General features: G+C 34.6%; 1 protein-coding gene across 1 annotated transcript in view; it reads right to left on the bottom strand.

Moving 5' to 3' along the window:
- zanl (zonadhesin, like) overlaps window positions 1–12,509 on the bottom strand; it is a 29,716-nt gene extending 17,207 nt beyond the window's left edge. Inside the window, exons 1-10 of the mRNA XM_057323902.1 lie at window positions 12,497–12,509; window positions 2,658–2,801; window positions 2,100–2,365; window positions 1,697–1,781; window positions 1,427–1,573; window positions 1,175–1,345; window positions 828–925; window positions 614–692; window positions 349–486; window positions 66–259 (exon numbers count right to left, since the gene is read on the bottom strand). Coding sequence (XP_057179885.1) covers window positions 66–259; window positions 349–486; window positions 614–692; window positions 828–925; window positions 1,175–1,345; window positions 1,427–1,573; window positions 1,697–1,781; window positions 2,100–2,365; window positions 2,658–2,801; window positions 12,497–12,509 — 1,335 coding nt within the window. The remainder of the gene's footprint in view (window positions 1–65; window positions 260–348; window positions 487–613; window positions 693–827; window positions 926–1,174; window positions 1,346–1,426; window positions 1,574–1,696; window positions 1,782–2,099; window positions 2,366–2,657; window positions 2,802–12,496) is intronic.
- Window positions 12,510–13,222: the final 713 nt, after the last annotated feature.

The raw sequence follows: 13,222 nt of genomic DNA, 5'->3' as shown, positions 1-13,222 counted from the left end.
AACACAGACTCAGTTTAGAGCAAAGAGTTTGATCACAAGTAAAACATGAATGAAAACTCACAAACCTCAAAGTAATTGTTGTCTTCATCTAGACATCCACACTGTTCAATAGGAACACAGCGCCGGCCACGGAAAACAAATCCTGGTTTACAGAAGCAGCCACTGATACATGAACCGCTGCAGTTTGTGGAAGGCTTGTTGCAGCTGGGAATACAGGCTGGACCACATTCAATGTACTCAGAATCTGGAGGACATGTCACTGTTGGAAGACGTGAAGACTTGTTTAGCTACACAAATGTTAACATTTTAGGAAACATTTCTGTGGAAAATTAAACAAGAGTGACATACCTGGTGGTGGTTTTGTAGTAGTTGGTTTAGTAGTCGTGGGTTGTGGTGTTGATGGTTTAGGTGTAGTAGGTTGCGGTGTTGATGGTTTAGGTGTAGTAGGTTGCGGTGTTGATGGTTTAGGAGTTGATGGATTTTCATCTACAACAAATTTAGAAAACATAATACATATAAAAAGTTGAATTCTTTTATCATAAAATGTGTATTGTGTAACTGGTAAGGAGTTTTAGAAAGAGAACATCAAGAAAGGTTTTTGTTTACCACCTACCTTCACAAGTAGTAATGCAGAGACTATCAATTGCAATATCTGTCTTGTCTGTTTCACCAAAAACACCAACAATTACAAACTAAAAAGAAAATATGAATAGCAGTTTAAACATTTTTGGCAACATGCATGATGAATTTAAATTACTGTTAAAGAAGTGGATCCGATCAAGATTTTCTAACTCATGAAGTATTATATGAATGGAATAAAAAACTACCTGCATATCAGCCGTACCGATGTAGCGAACCATTGCTGGCTTCCAGCCTTGACCTTGATTTCCTTTTAGGCTAAAAATAGGGGCTCCCAGTGGTCCACCTACAATAAAATACATTATTTTCATTTAACTATACCACTTATAATAATATAATAATTATAATAAACCAATGGCGACCATACTGTAGTTTGAAAACTAGAAATTGTATCTGAATTTATAAGTATTACAGTATGAATATGATATCATAAAATCAAATTTTTTATTTATGGATGTTTTAACAAACTGTTTACATAAACTCCATTCTGATGAACAACTGTGAAAAATCCTACTGAAAACTTGTGGGATCGTACCAGCTGTGACTGCATGGACCTTCAGCTCCATGTTGGAGGCACTGCCAAACATGTAGTAATAAAAGTCAAGCTGGAGGCAACCAGAAGAAGCAGCTGAAGTAGTGGGGCTCCAGAGCTGAGCTGCGGCTCCTTCGACGCTAGAGGCTGAGTCCATTAAAAGGTATCTCCCCACTATGTTGAAAAAAAAAAACGTTGAGACAATATTTCTAAAAGCAGAAATTCAAATCATAGTTGTCTTGATCACGTCCTCACATCCTGGTTTGGAGAAGTCATCATCAGGGCCAGTGCCTGGTGTTTCCGTCGGTCCAGTCCAAAACTCCCAGCCAAAGATCTCATCAGATTCCACATTTGTCCAGCCACAGAAGTCGCCTTCATCAAAATCACACCCAGCTATACAACCTGCATAAACAATGTGTTAAAATGTACTCCAAAAGGTACTGACTTTTGTCCATGTAGTGCATTAATGAGTCTGTAGGTAAATGTGTATCTTTAAACATGCAGTATATGAATGAAGTAAAGTACCAGGGCAGGCTCCCTCGCTTATTACAATGTTATCCAGGCCAGTGTCACATGATGAAGAAAGCCCTCGCATTGCTTCAAACACAATCTAGAAAAAAAGACATAACAGCTATATGAACGCAATTTCCCTCATGCTCTGGGAATTTCGTTCATGTTGTCACAAACAAAGCAATCTCTGTCATTGGCATGTTGATTATTTTATGACTGCAAGTGTGGATAAAACCAATATAGATTAGACAATGTCCTTGCAGCCATAAACACTGTATCATCTAAAGGCTAGTGTTAAAACAGGCGTAACAGCCTTAATGTTCACCCTATAAGCAGAGCAGTCTATAACTACACAAGAATACTTTACTTTACACACAGGCGTCTATTTTACCATACTTGAGCACAGACACATGCTCACCTCAACAGTCTGTCCAGCTAGAATAGGCACTGTGACAGAAGCCCCAAGCCATGACGGGCTTTGTATGCCGATTTTCTGCCATAGCTGTTCCTCAGTGTCAGGACCTTTGGCCAGCACAGTTAGAGCATTTTTGTTGTCAGAGCCGTACATATAGTAGTAGAACTGTACACAGATCTCAGCAGGTCCATTGTTAATAGTTGGGCTGAGTAGACGTGCCTTCTGTCCATTCACAACATTGTCAGCCTCGTGGTATATATAAAATCCAGCTATGGAGAGAAGGGTTCACTTTGACAATGCATGAGACCAAGGAAAAGGAAAAAAGAAAAAACAATACTGTGCTTTTTTAGCCTAATACTAAATTGGTTAAAGTAAATGCAGCCTGGTTTGGGCAAATTTGTAGTCCAGATTGTTCCATAAATCTAGTGTGTAAGATTACAATTTTACAGTAATATTTTATCACGTTGAACTGTATTTACTATTTTAAAAAGTCCCAGTTGAATTATATTCTAATGAATGTTGACCACTACATTGTTGCTCTTTGATGGTGCTTATACTTACAGCCATCGGGATAGTCTCCAGGAGGTCCAGTGCCTGGCGTCGGGGTCGGTCCCATATGACGTGTCCAGTCACTGTTGTCTGTCAAGTCTTGTCTGAAGTTACAGAAAGGTTCTTCATTTCTGTTAAAGTCACATGAAGCTAACACTGATAGAGAGAAAAACAAAGCATTTTAGTTTAAAACTGTTTTATGTGTGTTGTTGAGAGCAGTAAAACTAAACACTAATTGAGTTATTTTCTGGCTTAATTAATGATTAAAATGATTGAAAACAGGTTTACTTCTATGTAATATTTGAAGCTTTATTTCTTTACTATTATATTATAGCTGCAATCCAAAACATTTGCAATTCTATTGCCATCTCTATTTTATACAATTGCAGGTTATTTTACATACTATACATATTAGCCTAACGTGACATTTCCTGCAAAATATATAGCTCAATTATTGTTGGAAGCTTGTAAAATGGGCTAAAGTGCGGGATAGTTGTCAACACTGATCTTTTATTTAATATTTAATTGAAAAAATCCTTATTTAAGGAAGATCTCTTAAAAAATACATCTTAAAATGAGATTGCAGGATGCCATAAATGTTCTTATAATATGTTGTAATTGTCATAGACCTTAGATAGGCTTTATGAGGGCAATTCTCTTGCTCTTTTGTGAAGTTATCGGTGTGTCCTTGCTTAATTACACGAGTTTAAGCATGTTGTGCAATTCTAAACTGTGCTTTCTTAGCTCTTTTTGAAAAAAAGTCTGAACCAATCCCCAGTATGTTTTCATAAATAAGATATAGATATAAAATATTCTACACATACATTTAGAAATACTGTAATTAATAAAAGTTATATATAATAAAAGTATTTCTTGAATGAAATGAATAAAAAAGCCAGCATTCTGATGCCATACGTCAGGAAAATGGCAATTGTTGTCATTCAATGGCTACACATTGTTCTTATAGCATTGTTTATAAATAATAACTTACCAACATTTCTCTCTGTCAAAGCATATCTGTAGAAAATACAAGAAAAATCAGGCTTAGTTCAGCTATACTTAGAACATTTCACGCTTCTTCCATGTTAATTTATACATTATGGCCCGGTTTCAAAGACAAGGTTTAAGACTAGTCCCAGACTAAAATTAATTTTGAGCTGTTTTAGCTGAAAATAACTTTCCCTGACATGTTTTAAAATATATCAGTGCCATTGTATTGTTTTAAAATGCACATCAGTAATGTTTTTTCCATTGCATTTTAACAAAAGCAACTTAAATTGCCTAATTTAACTAAGGCATAATCCTGGTTTAGGCTAAGCCTCGTCTTTGAAACCGGGCCTATACATCACTGTAAAAATATTTTACAGAATAACATCCCAGCTGCCAGAAATAAGCGGTAAAATAACTGTTTTTTTCTGTAAAATTACAAGTTTCCCCAGTTTTTCTGGAAATTTGAGGCCTTTTCTGTAATTTCACACTTTTTCACCATATTTTCTAAAATAAATGGAAAAAAAATGGGAATTTCCAGCAGATGGGGTGCCAGAAATAAACCATAAAATAACAGTTTTTCCAGTAAAATTACATGTTTTTCCCATTGTTCTTGTAAATTTGCAGTCTTTTTCTGTAATTTTTCAGTTTTTGACTGCATTTCAAAAATACATGTAAAACAGTAAAATTTCGTACAATCAGAGGTGGGTAGAGTAGCCAAAATCTTTACTCAAGTAAAAGTACAAGTAACTAGAGAAATTGTTACTCAAGTAAAAGTCACTATTTTAAAAATTACTTGAGTAAAAGTAAAAAAGTATGCAATGAAAAAACTACTCAAGTAGCTAGTTACTTAGTTACTTTGTATCTGATTATATAGGCCTACTACATAAAATTAATATTAACGCCAATATTTTAATATTACATTTTAATCAATATTTTTAATTATCATAAGCAGATATCTTTGCAATATACATACAGAGACAAAAGAAGAAACATACACAGAAGAGACGAGCATTTCTGTAAATTTCATCTAGTCCTGATGTCAATGTAGTTTACACAACTTATTTAGAATAATAGACCATGTCAAACTAAAGCATGAACTAAACTCAGAGCATTTCCTTAGATGATCTAGAGCATCTGCAGTGCTCTCTTAAATGAAATACACATTTTTGAACAAAGCTCATGTTTTCTCGTGTTGTGTCGTGTTGTGTCACGTGTGTGTTGTGAAACGCTCTTACTTGTAAACAAACAGTAAACAGTGAACCACACGCCCATCAACAAGTTTTCTTCCTTCTGTTCTTCAAATGTATATTTCTGCAAGCCCACGTCTCTCTGTCTGACAGGTAACGCGCATGTTGCTGTGTCTGACGAACAGGTCGCGCGGGTGCGCGCATATGGCGGGCATTTATCATTGCTGGCAAACAATATGACACATTTGCAGTTTTGACTGTATAGATATAGATTAATATCCACTTCATCCAACGCTCTTTGTGTTCTGCGTGTTCTTAAGTTTCGCGCTACGAGGAGTGAGTAATCCTGCTTCAGATGATTCAGATCGTGCTGCGAACTGAACAAATCATTTGAACTGATTCATTAGCCTATTCAAATGGTTTTGCCCATTGTTCAATTAATGCTTTCAAACGAATCGACTCAAAAGAATCGATCACTCGGGAATGCCCGTAAAAAGAGACGACAACCTTGAAATAAACAACGCATTTTAAAAAGCATATTTTAAAATGAAGGAACGAAGGAACGTCACGCAATGTAAGTTATGTAACGAAGTAAAAGTACAGATTTTCTATTAGAAATTTACTCAAGTAAGAGTAAAAGTACACACTTTTAATTTTACTTAAAAAGTACATATTTTCCAAAATGTTACTCAAGTAAATGTAACGAAGTAAATGTAGCGCGTTACTACCCACCTCTGCGTACAATTACAGTTTTTTGGACATTATACGTGAAAAATCTGTTAAACAATAACAGAAATAATCTGTAAAATATTTTTTACGGTGTACATTATATATTAAAATCTGTAAAAATTGTATTAAGATGTATTTGATGTATAAATGAACTAAATAAGGCATGTAGAACATTATTTGTAGTACAGTATTTGGTAATAATTGACATAATAACATTTATCTGCAATTACTTTTATGCTTTGTGATCAGATTACCTGAGAGGATACTTTCTAATTTAAATTAATTAATTCAGAGAATTTAATTAAATCATTGTGATATTGCGTCTTCTCTTACATGGTCTAAGGTAAAATAGAGTGAAATCTGCAATGCATTAGAAAAGAAAAATGTCAAAAGCATAGAAGTAAAAATAGGCTTAAATTCTTACGACTCCGAAATTATATTATTGAATAATTATGATAATCTCACCTATTCTCATTGTTGTCTGTGGTATAGCAAACTGTTATCCATGTTAAGACTAGTATTAACTCCAGATGTCCCATATCTGGATTAATGGATGGTGTTTGCTTTACTGAGACAGCTTTGAGAGCACTGAGGGTTTATAAAGGAATGATCAATGGACAGTCGGTGAGGGAGGGCTTGTATCCGTTTTTATCACCTTCATGTATTTTATTTTACATGGCTTATTACCAAACCAATTTGGTGAATCAGTAACTGCTTGTGATAGGTGCAGGGTGTGTTCCCCCTATCCTCTGAGTGAGGGCGTATCATAAGATACAATTATGTTACTTCAGCTCAACACAGAACCTATTGCATAATAAATCGGAACTCTGAAACCAGATACCTCCATGTTGTTTATCACCTATTTTCACTGTGACTTTTTGACCGGTCTGAATAGCGATTAATTCATTGCTGAAATCTTGAAGAACTTATTTTGTCTTATGCTGTACAACACAATAAATCATGTAAAACATACATTTTTGGTTAAACAGTTAAAGGCATAGTTTGCCCAAAATTGAAAATTCTTTCATCATTTACTCACCCTCAGCTTATTCCAAACCTGTATAAATTTATTTGTTCTGCTAAACACAAAGGAAGATATTAGAAAGAATGTCAGTAACCAAACAGATCTCATCCCCCATTGACTCCTATATATTTATTTTACCTATACTCACTCAAAAAATGAACTGTCGATGCTGTTAGTTTTACTTAACCCATCCTTGTTCACAGTACATAAGGCATGCAAGTAACTGAATTAACGTAAGTTAACTATGTTATTTATACTAAAAATTTAGATCTGTCAGCTTTACTTAACAAGTGTTTGACTGGTCAACTTAACATTGTTGAGTAGAACGCAAAACCCTATAATATTGGACCTATTGTTGAGTTTACTTAATATAAACAAGTTAATTCAACATGACTGATTGAGGGGGATTTTCAGTTCCCAGCACGCTTTGCGCAAGACTGCATTTCAGAGGTGTAAAGAGTACCTGAAAACCATACTTAAGTAAAAGTACAGATACCTTGCAGTGAAAATTACTCCATTACAAGTTACAAGTCACCAATTCCAAAACGACTTCAGTAAAAGTCTTCGAGTATCTGATTTTAACAGTACTTGAGTATTTTACTCATACTGAATGTAGGCTCAAAGCAGCACTAGTCCTCAACACTTAAGAGACACGTCAGTGAAAACTAGAAACAGTTGATTGTGAGGGAGCAATCGCATTTATTTTCTTAAATCATAATAAGACTGAACACCTCAAAATTGCAACAAATCATGGTCGACACCATAACCTACGTCATTACAAACACCCTAAGTCTCATTTAAGCTCAAGTGCTCATAAGTAAACCAAAGTCCTTCAAAAAGGTCTCTTCAATATAACAGATAAATAAAATAATGTTAAGTAGAATTAAAAAGTCAAAGCCTTTTTGCACTGGACATGCTGGTTTGGGCCTCATCGCCAGCTGCAGTCATGTCCTCATTTCACATACACTGTTAGCCCTTACCTGCCATTTCTACAGTAATACATTGGCAACACTGTTGCCAGCTAGTTACTGTAGGTGTTTTACAGTAAACTACTGCAATGGCTGTTTGAAGATACATTATTAAAGAATCTATTAACGCACTTAAGTCACACAGTCTTAGATGAACAAGTGTAAATAACAGATGAACACAATAAATCTGTCAAGATTTCACCAGAGGAGAATTAAACACAAACATCAATAACATCTTCACATATTACAGACACCACTTTCACTTTATTTCTGTCATCTGTGTAAGATCTTATTGAGATTTAACTCTAGTTCATAGTGGTTCAATTATGTTTTAAGTCACCATTATGGCGATCAGTGTTTGCTTTGGTTGGACTCTTTGACTTTCTTGTAGCTTTAAAATGTACACTTATACAATAACACTGAAAGGGACTTTACAGGAACCGCAACTTTATGTTTGCTTAGTAACTGAAGATACATCTGAAAGAATTCAATCATTAAATAATAATAATATAGCATTTAAGATTTATTAAGATATGTTTGGTAAAGTGATTACATGTTATAATGGAAAGATCTCTGTCAGAAAATCTTTCTTTGCAATTGAGACACAGTTAGACACTTGACATACAAACCTCATCAATGGTGACAAACAATCATGAATGAGTTTTGTACTATGTACCCAGCATGCATTGCAGCATGAAGCTGTTCAGTTGATTGTCACCATTGTTGAGATTCATATGTGAATTGTTCATTTCTCTGTGTCCGACTCATTCTATAGGTTAATATTTTGTCTATATAGTGTGAGAGCACTTTTGAAAATTGAAATACTATACATTCTTTTTACTGGTTTACATCACTTCATGGCAATAGTCCCACCAATGGTCAAATTTTGAGCAAACATGTTTAGAGCACATTTAGGAAGAGTTAGTTTTAAAAATAAGAGCTTTTGTAGATGTGTGACCTACAGTAACTAGCTGGCAACAGTGTTGCCAATATATTACTGTAGAAATAGCGGGTAAGGGCTAACCATGTATAAACCGCCAGCGATTGACATCTACCTGATACTGCACTCATATTCATATAAAGAAGCCATGTTGACAAGTTTTTGTAAGTTATGGCAAAATCCACAAGATTGTAGTACCTTCATTGCCCTGTAATGGCAATATTAATTATAAGATAGGTGCCATGCAAAATGTAATGTGTAATTGCATTAGTCATTACAAATGTAGTGGAGTAAAGAGTACATATACTTGTTCAAAAATGTAGTTAAGTAGAGAGTAAAAGTTGCTAATATCTTTAATACTCAGTACAACTACAAAGTAGCCAAAAAGATACTTAAGTAAAGTAACTAAGTACATTTACTCCAATACTTTACACCACTGCTGCATTTAGGCAGTAAATTTCGAAATTTAGTGTTATTTTAAGTGTTTTTCAGTAAAGAAAACAGACTTGTTTGTGCTTAATGTTCATTTATCTTTGAGGTTTAAAAGAGTTTGTTGTATTTTTTAGTTTTAGGGTTGCCATTGTTTTGAAGACATATGCTTAGGCTGTGAGAGGTTTATGCGCAGGCTTAATGTCTATCGCATCATTCAATGAGCTTTAACTGTGCTAATGCCAGTACTGAGATGCCTCTCATCTGATTTGCTCATTGTGTTTTGACTTACATGCAGTAAGTCTGTATATAATTTATGTATGACAACAAAAAGTACCATTGAGAAGGATAAAAATTGAGTTTAATTAACTTAAAATTACTGGTACAATCGGAATGGTTTGGATTTACTCAAAAAAGTTTTGTCAACATTACTTGAATTTATTTTGTTCATACAACTAAAGTGTTATTTGCTCAAATTACTTAATATTGTTGCGTGGAACCACTTGACGCAGCTTTTTTAAGTAAATTCAACAAATCAATTTTTTGAGGTATGACAGTGAATAGGGGATAGAGATCTGTTTGGTTACTGCATTCTTTCTAAATATCTCTCTCTGTGTTCATCAAACAAATACATGAACAGGTTACACTTGAGGGCAGAGGTGTAAAGAGTACCTGAAAACCATACTTAAGTAAAAGTACAGATACCTTGCAGTGAAAATTACTCCATTACAAGTTACAAGTCACCAATTCCAAAACGACTTCAGTAAAAGTCTCAGAGTATCTGATTTTAACAGTACTTGAGTATTTTACTCATACTGAATGTAGGCTCAAAGAAGCACTAGTCCTCAACACTTAAGAGACACGTCAGTGAAAAACAGTTGATTCGTGAGGAGAGCAATCGCATTTATTTTCTTAAATCATAATAAGACTGAACACCTCAAAATTGCAACAAATCATGGTCGACACCATAACCTACGTCATTACAAACACCCTAAGTCTCATTTAAGCTCAAGTGCTCATAAGTAAACCAAACTCCTTCAAAAGGGTCTCTTCAATATAACAGATAAATAAAATAATGTTAAGTAGAATTAAAAAGTCAAAGCCTTTTTGCACTGGACATGCTGGTTTGGGCCTCATCGCCAGCTGCAGTCATGTCCTCATTTCACATACACTGTTAGCCCTTACCTGCCATTTCTACAGTAATACATTGGCAACACTGTTGCCAGCTAGTTACTGTAGGTGTTTTACAGTAAACTACTGCAATGGCTGTTTGAAGATACATTATTAAAGAATCTATTAACGCACTTAAGTCACACAGTCTTAGATGAACAAGTGTAAATAACAGATGAACACAATAAATCTGTCAAGATTTCACCAGAGGAGAATTAAACACAAACATCAATAACATCTTCACATATTACAGACACCACTTTCACTTTATTTCTGTCATCTGTGTAAGATCTTATTGAGATTTAACTCTAGTTCATAGTGGTTCAATTATGTTTTAAGTCACCATTATGGCGATCAGTGTTTGCTTTGGTTGGACTCTTTGACTTTCTTGTAGCTTTAAAATGTACACTTATACAATAACACTGAAAGGGACTTTACAGGAACCGCAACTTTATGTTTGCTTAGTAACTGAAGATACATCTGAAAGAATTCAATCATTAAATAATAATAATATAGCATTTAAGATTTATTAAGATATGTTTGGTAAAGTGATTACATGTTATAATGGAAAGATCTCTGTCAGAAAATCTTTCTTTGCAATTGAGACACAGTTAGACACTTGACATACAAACCTCATCAATGGTGACAAACAATCATGAATGAGTTTTGTACTATGTACCCAGCATGCATTGCAGCATGAAGCTGTTCAGTTGATTGTCACCATTGTTGAGATTCATATGTGAATTGTTCATTTCTCTGTGTCCGACTCATTCTATAGGTTAATATTTTGTCTATATAGTGTGAGAGCACTTTTGAAAATTGAAATACTATACATTCTTTTTACTGGTTTACATCACTTCATGGCAATAGTCCCACCATATGGTCAAATTTTGAGCAAACATGTTTAGAGCACATTTAGGAAGAGTTAGTTTTAAAAATAAGAGCTTTTGTAGATGTGTGACCTACAGTAACTAGCTGGCAACAGTGTTGCCAATATATTACTGTAGAAATAGCGGGTAAGGGCTAACCATGTATAAACCGCCAGCGATTGACATCTACCTGATACTGCACTCATATTCATATAAAGAAGCCATGTTGACAAGTTTTTGTAAGTTATGGCAAAATCCACAAGATTGTAGTACCTTCATTGCCCTGTAAATGGCAATATTAATTATAAGATAGGTGCCATGCAAAATGTAATGTGTAATTGCATTAGTCATTACAAATGTAGTGGAGTAAAGAGTACATATACTTGTTCAAAAATGTAGTTAAGTAGAGAGTAAAAGTTGCTAATATCTTTAATACTCAGTACAACTACAAAGTAGCCAAAAAGATACTTAAGTAAAGTAACTAAGTACATTTACTCCAATACTTTACACCACTGCTTGAGGGTGAGTAAATGATGACAGGATTTTCATTTTTGGGTGGACTGTCCCTTTAACAGTTAAATATAAATTGTAATTCAATTTAAAAAAAATGTACTAGTCATTCAGTTGATAAGTTTGTAAGTAACTAAAATAAAGACATATTATCTCACTGGAAAATGAATCATTGTTTTAAAGCATTTGCTCTGATGCTATTCACTTTGTACTGTGACTGGAGTTGATGGGAATCATTCCTTTGTGACTAAAATTTCACCCTTTGATAACACGTGTATGTTTATGATGCCTGTAAAAAAAGAGGCGCCCTGAGGAACTCTCTTCCAACTTCGGTCCAGCCCATCAGTGTAAGCCACTACAGCACGATGGGTCAAAAGACTCTTCAATTAAACTGGCGAATTTAGTCCAGGCTAAACTTAAAAGGGGATCATTTCAATGTGACATTGAAAGGTTAGTTTAGGTCAGAATATTTTTGTACACATATTCTTTATTTTAATAGATTAGTCATATACAGGCACTGATATAACATGAAGCGCATTTGAAGATGCATAACTTAAATACAGTGTAATGCTGTAAAATATTCTTTTAAACCACATTTCAAAATTTTATTGCACCATTAATACCTTTACATCTGTTTGCTTAGCTGATTCTTTCTTTTTGAACGCAACCCTCTCAAAAGTAAGTGCTCTTACAGTCATACAAGGAAGAAGTGAGGGCAAGTGGGAAAAGTGCAAGCAAAAATTCATATGAACAAATAATGTCATTTGATCCATTTATACAAATTAGTTTACAATAATAAATTGGGGCCGTGATACATTTTTCAGCTTTTAAGACAGGATATGTGCTGTTGTAAAATTACTGATATATTGTTAATATAGATCATCATTATGTATTATGCCAGCACAGATATCATACTCTTGTGTCTGTATTGCAGGGAGTCTTTTCCATTTTTACAGCCTAAAACATCCTGAAACAAGTGACAAGAACTACATTGGAAAGCCGAGCTAAAACCTTTGTCCCATATGCAGGGTGTACCCTTCTGAGTCATGGCTGTACAAAAAGCCTTCTGAATCATAAAGCAACACATAAAACAGTAAGTAATGTGGAATCCTTTGCAAAAAAACAACAAATTATCTGATTATTATCTTTACACACAATCCCGGTACAGTCAAATACATCATACAGTATATGTATACAGAATACAGATTCATTACTTTCCCTTCCTTTCTCTCCAGTCTCCTTTTTCTTGAATCATTAGAAATGTGTCGGTTCTTCCGTGTATGTAAAAAATGAATGTGTTCCGTGTCATAACTTTGAAGTTCAGCACGGCCACCTCACTCACGCATAGGGAATTTCACTAGTTTCTCATTTGTGGCTTTACATTTCCTCCAATCAAAATAAAAATGTTGCATCATTATATTAATATTACATTTGATACATTTTGTAATTCATTATTATAAGATAAGAGTTATTTTTCGGCAGCTGTGGATATCTGGATTGAACTCAGAGACCAGCTGTACATTCAATCTCGTGACTGGTTTTATGATAGTAAGTTCACTGAAACATGATTTCTCATAGTAAGATCATTCTCTGAGGGTAAGGCAGTTGCTTCCACGTAAATGGTAACATGGATCTTAAGGAGATTGATTTGGTCATGTTAAAGGGATAGTTCACCCAAAAATAATTTTCATTTTTGAGAAGCTCTTCAGGCAAATTATTGGTGTGTGTGGGGGGGGGGGGGGGGGGGTTGGGGGGGGGGGG

This window comes from Triplophysa rosa, linkage group LG1 (genome assembly GCF_024868665.1).
Source record: "Triplophysa rosa linkage group LG1, Trosa_1v2, whole genome shotgun sequence".
Classification (NCBI taxonomy): domain Eukaryota; kingdom Metazoa; phylum Chordata; class Actinopteri; order Cypriniformes; family Nemacheilidae; genus Triplophysa; species Triplophysa rosa.
Note: the sequence above shows the minus strand (reverse complement) of the source record. Positions and strands in the feature narration are given on the sequence as shown.